At 44.8% G+C, this 5687-nt stretch overlaps 1 protein-coding gene across 3 annotated transcripts in view; it reads right to left on the bottom strand.

The window, feature by feature from the left end:
• The window catches only part of ttc28 (tetratricopeptide repeat domain 28), a 189436-nt gene extending 185387 nt beyond the window's left edge, over positions 1-4049 (bottom strand). Inside the window, exons 1-2 of one of the 3 annotated variants that reach the window (XM_017417279.3) lie at positions 3613-4049; positions 547-846 (exon numbers count right to left, since the gene is read on the bottom strand). In XM_017417279.3, the coding sequence (XP_017272768.1) occupies positions 547-846; positions 3613-3642 (330 nt within the window). In that variant the 5' untranslated portion in view covers positions 3643-4049. Of the gene's footprint in view, positions 1-546; positions 847-1648; positions 1763-3612 lie in introns of those variants that run through there. The other 2 variants (XM_025006153.2, XM_025006154.2) reach the window with 2 other exon arrangements.
• Between the last annotated feature and the right edge of the window lie 1638 nt (positions 4050-5687).

The following is a 5687-nucleotide window of genomic DNA, read 5'->3' as shown; positions in this document are numbered from 1 at the left end:
CCTACCTGAGCATGTGAAGATGCATAAGCACAGATCAAAGAAGAAGGTGGCCACTGATGCATCATTGGTAGCGACAAATTATCATCAATACCACTCCGACGCATTATCATCAATCTCTCACTTGAAAGACAAAAGTATCCTTCCACGCTAAATTGTGAAATCGATGCATTCCCATCACGGCGCGGGATAGGTCGTCCAGCGCTTCTCCGCGGGCGAGTAATGTGAAATCTATCGCAGGGTTAGCGCTCGTGGGCCGAGACAAGATCAAAGACAAGATGCTGGGAAAAGTTCGTATTGATCTGGCGCCGCCGAGGAGAGGGGATGTGATTGGAGTTTGAAACACTTGAAAGTAAAACATAAATTTTACTGTTCTTATGAGAGGGGAAAAAAACGTAGCTGATTTGTCACAAGTTGTGCATTTACTAGCTAAAAGTTCCTTTTCGTAGCACAGGAAGATGAAGTAGGTCAAATCCGCAGTGACTGATGAGGCTGGATGAACTTGTTGTGCCGTCGAGCCCAGAGTTTAAACCGTGAATGCGCTCTTACCTTCGGCCACTTCGGGTTGAGCTCACAAGCCCGCTCCGCGTCCTCCAGCGCAGCCTGGTGCTGGCCCAGTTTGAGGCGGGCCGCTGAGCGGTTGCTGTACAGGATGCAGTTCTGCGGGTCGGCCCGCAGCGCCTCGCTGTACAGGCGCACGGCCTCCTGGAAGTCGCCCCGCTGGCACGCCTCGTTGCTCTGCTGTACCTTCTCCATGAACTCCACTTTGCTGAGGGCATACCGCGTCCTGTCGTCCCCGGCAACGCACCGGATAGGTCGGCCCGCCGCCCGGGAGCCGAAGACTGAGGTCTGGAGGATTAGACAGAGAGAAGGTAGAAGTGGTAGAACAGTAGCTAAAAGCTCAATTAAAAGTAGCATAGGAAGTCGAAAACAGAGCCAGTACACATGAAAATACTGTAAATGAAAATTAAATATGTTGCAAAGTATAAAAGTGACAAAACACAATTCACCCATCTCCTGGATGAGCTGAAAGTGTTGGTATATGAACGGCCGCAGTAGCACAGAGTTCGCAGAAGCAGCTGGAGTGCAAAAACTACAAAGAGGGAAGTAAGAACTGGGAAAACAATCCCATTCACATTGAAAATAACTCCATACAGGCAGCAACTGCTATTTGTTCCAAAGTCCCAAGTAAATCCCACATTAGGCTTGGTTCTCATTATTATGACTTTTTTTTTTTGGTCTCGAAATAGAACTTTAATTTCAAGAGCTTTAACATGTTTTCTATTTAAACTCCCCAGTAGTAAAACCATCAGGCTGTAATGTCAACATTTTTTTTTTTAGTCTTTTGCTTCATGTGAAAGTAATTCGGGTATAAACAAAAGCTCACATCCTTCTAGCTGTTCACAGATGTTTTGATTGCGTTCATTTGCACGCAGCGGCACGGAGAGGCGGCAGGGGGGAGCGGAGCTGAGTTTAATCATCGTATCGTCACCACAATGAAACATCTCCTCCCGTAACGTAATCAGTCGTGGTTCAGATGGAGTCCCTCGGCTCTCCTCCCTGTCAGATTTCCTAACCCGGCTGGCAGCCGGAGGAGCAGTTAAAACACGCTCCGTTGTCTGGTAACCCCATCTGACCGTTAATGACTCACTCTGCGCTGCAGACGGAGACTGCCGCGGACACTCAACGCTGGCGCTTCGGGTCCGCTCGCCCAGTTGCACATTTCTGGGGCCGGCGTCCACTTTACCTCGTTCTCACCACACCTCCTCCAGCTGAATTCTGGGATACCGGGCAGGCCTGGTAATTACTTCCAGAGGCCCGCAGAGGAGAACCAGGCGAAATGAGGGCTTTGGAGATCAAGTGAATTCAACATCAAGTAAAGTCAGAGAATAGTAGCAGTCATTTACTTGTTCCTCCCCCCACAACCTTAAGCGGTCCACCTTTTATTTTTCTTCTATAGATGAAAAAACACAGATTTTCTATTATTTAAAAACATAAAACAAACTGGCTCCCAGGCAACTCTGAGCATTAGTAAAAGTCAAATTTTTATTGCCCGCTGCCGGAGCCCATAATGTTTTTGCCGGTGCGTGTGTTTGTCTGTCTGTTAGCAAAATATCTCCTGAACCACTGAACAGATTTGAATGAAACTCTCAAAAAAGTAATCACTGGATGTACGTCCACAACTGATTCACTCTGGGAGTCAGATCCATTCAAGATGGCCGCCACAGCTAAGCAAACTCAGCAAACCCAAAAATGTCACTAACTCAACCAATTTTACGGACATTCAACTAAAATCTGGTGGGTTGGTAGCTGGGAGTAATTCACAACACATGCTTTGAGCGCTAACTGATCAGGCCAGATCTGTTTTTAAAACCTTTGCTCTAAACTTTTCAGGTTCGCTTCGACTGTCTGTTCGTAAAATTCCTCAGGAATCACTGGATGGATTTTAATGAAACTTTCACAAAGTACTCATCGGGTGCACATCTTGAGTTCATTAACATTTGGAGTCAACTCAATTAAAGACGGCTGCCACAGCTAATTAACCTTAGCCAACACAAAAATGGCTCCAACCTAGCCAGCGTCACACAAATTGAGCTAAAGTTTGGTTTGATGGGAGCTGAGCAGCATCCCCAACATATACTCCGAGCACTTTACTTTGTGCACGACCTTTGGCCTAAAACTTTGGCATGAACTATTAGCTTCTGCTTGTTCGCAACATCTCGTGAACCACTGGGCAGATGTTGAATGGAACCCTCAGAATGTAATCGTTACACCGTCACCAATTGGACTGAACCCAATTGAAGCCACCGACTCAGTGGGTTTTACAGACACTGGGGTGGTAGTAGCTGAGAGTCGTGCTTGGTGCGGAACATTTGCAGGGTACGAAAAGTGGCGGCGGGCGATATGCATTTCCTTTCAGGGAGGGTTGGGCCTTTAATGACCCCCACCCCCCCGCAGACAGTACCGTGGAGATGCACACGGGGGAGGTGTGTGACATCCACAGCTGTCACCCAGGACAGCATGCAAGCAGAGCTCTGCACCAGGAGACCAGTCCAGCCTGTATATCAGTGCCTGCGAGGGTAAAAAAGCATCGCAGCTTTTCCTGCTTTTTTTTTTTGCTTTTTTTTCCCCCTGACCGTGCTGCCTTCTGCCTGTGGGCAGGAAGGGTGGGGAGGGAATGGGATAATGAGAGCCTGCACCAACACAGAGGACACTTTTAAACCTTATCAAAAGGAGACTGAGTTCATCCTAAACGCAAAATCACCCAGAACCTTCCATATGAACACCTCTGATGGAGGATCTGTGCGCCACATCCAGCCCTTCTCCTGCAGAGGAACGTCCTCCTAAATGCATTACGAAAGAAGCGCTTCTCTTGTGTGATTTTAACTACTATTAAAAGTGTTTTGTGTCGTCTGCTCCAGAACAATCAGCAGCCATGAAGCAATGAATTTAGAAGGGGGGGGCAAAATCGATATTCGCCTTTTTTGTTGTTGTTGTTGTTTTTAGACGAGGTCATTTCCGACCCAGAACGCCGAGCAAACACAAACGAGCCGCTAAAAGTGCATAAAAAGTCCAGAAAGTCCAAACAGAAAGAAATAAAGATGAGCTGCTTACCTTTTCTTTCAGAGTCGCTTGTTTCTCCATCCTGTCTGTCGGTTTCTGCGAAGCTCTTTCGGTCTCATCCCATCACAGCCTTACAGAAAACTCTGTCCATTTTCTTTCTCTCTCTCTCTTTTTTTCTTCCTGTGCATGAAGAAGTGCTCCGAGTCTGGACAACGAGACAGTCCGCTTTATTTTATTTTTATTTTATTTTTTTGCAAAAGGCGATAACACGGCCAGAGAGAAAACTGACCAAAACTTGATCTGTGAGCCGTTCAGGGGAAACTTTCCTCAAGGAAAGTGCGCCATGTTGTCAAATCCTTTTTTTTTTTTTTTTTCTCCTCGCCTCTCTCCTCCTGTTGTTACCATAGCGGATTGCTGAGCTCGGAGGAAAGCTGTCAGAAAGCAGCGAAAGTGCATTTATTAAATACGTTCACCACATATAGGCTACATAATGAGGTAAAAGGCGCTGTAAAGTGTTTACAAGTGGAACAGAAGGCTGCGAACACTAGCCTTCAGGTCAGAGGCGCTCATAGAGTCTGTGAGGACGGGGGCAGAGGGGGCTCCATTTCTGCTCCCAGCCTTCAACGCTTTAAAGGGGGGAAAGCAAACATAAATTAAGGGAAAGTCATAAAAGTCACACTAATTTTAAATTGATAATAAAAGATCGAAAGAAATTACTCTGGTCTCTTCGGCATTTTACGGGGGTCGCTCAGAAGTGTGACGTATCCTGTGCTGAGCGCAGGAACGCCAGCAATGCGGCGATTATCAAATACTGATAGTGTGCGGGTGAAATGGCTCAGTTTGTGGCAATTCATTGTGCAAACCGACTGAAACTACACCGGGTGTTTCAATCTTAAGCCTACCAAAGGAAAACAAAGTTGGATGGATGTGCTTAGTTTTCAAAAGAAGCACCTGAAATACAAACCTTCAACAGAAGTGAAATTTATAGCACTTTTCAGCAGCAAGGCGATCCAAAGTGCTTTACAACACAGAAACATCAAATACAGAAATAAAAACATCAATCAGGTAATTTTAGCTAATAGCACGATTGGTATAACTATAACAGAGTAGTATGATTGGTATAAGAACCAGCGCCTCCCGCTGTCCGGTATGGGAAACTGTGTGACATCACTGTAAAGTTTTGGGGTTTCCCTTCGCAAAATTTGGGACCTGAGCTCCCGTCTGCATCACTCTAGACCAGGGGTGGGAAATTCTGGTCCTCGAGGGCCACTATCCTGTTTTTTTTAGTTGTTCCTCTGCTCCGACACACCTGATTTGAATCAGTGTGTCATTAACAGGCTTCTGCAGAACATAACGAGATAATTTAACCAGTGAATCAGGTGTGTTGGACCAAGGAAAGGTGTAAAACTTGCAGGATAGTGGTCCTCGAGGACCAGGATTGCCCACCCCTGCTCTAGACAAAAAAAAAAATAGTGTTATAAAAACTGCTCTTGTCAAAAAAAAAAAAAAAACTTGATTCGTCTGCTTCCACTTTCACTGATAAACGCTGCGTCACCAACCAGGGAGGCAACTCCGCCCACACAATCACCCTACTTTGGGATTTGGACACAAAAACTCTGAAAACAAGTCATTAAGGTGTTAAATCAGAGAAACAGATCCCCGGAGTGCTATTATGACAGTGTTTAACTGAGAGAAAAACATGAAAACTGATTATTAATTTCCCATTTAACATCAAATTCTACAACATGATTTTTTTTTTTTATGTTTTTATTTTTATAATATTATAACCAATATGTACTCAAGGTCACAAAGTTCACATTTAATACTCCTCTGGTTCGTGCGTGTTTTGATGACTGGATTCTCTCAGCATGAAACTGTTTTGAAAACTGATATTTGATTTTTGGTCAACAAATTTTAGAAATTTGTTTTAGAAAAGGTGTTTTTGAATCACCTTTACAATAATAAAACAATAAAATAAGTGTCAACCAGCATAAAAAACAAGCCTTCAAAATAAAATAATTTTCACTGTGCACGTCAGCTGTGATTCATGGGAGGGGGTGAGGTACGTAATATTCCAAAACAATAAAAAGTTAGACTGGACTGCAGAAGCGTCTGATTTGGTACTT

This window comes from Kryptolebias marmoratus, linkage group LG1 (genome assembly GCF_001649575.2).
Source record: "Kryptolebias marmoratus isolate JLee-2015 linkage group LG1, ASM164957v2, whole genome shotgun sequence".
Lineage (NCBI taxonomy): Eukaryota > Metazoa > Chordata > Actinopteri > Cyprinodontiformes > Rivulidae > Kryptolebias > Kryptolebias marmoratus.
The sequence above is the reverse complement of the archived record's forward strand: the minus strand, read 5'-3'. Positions and strand labels throughout refer to the sequence as shown.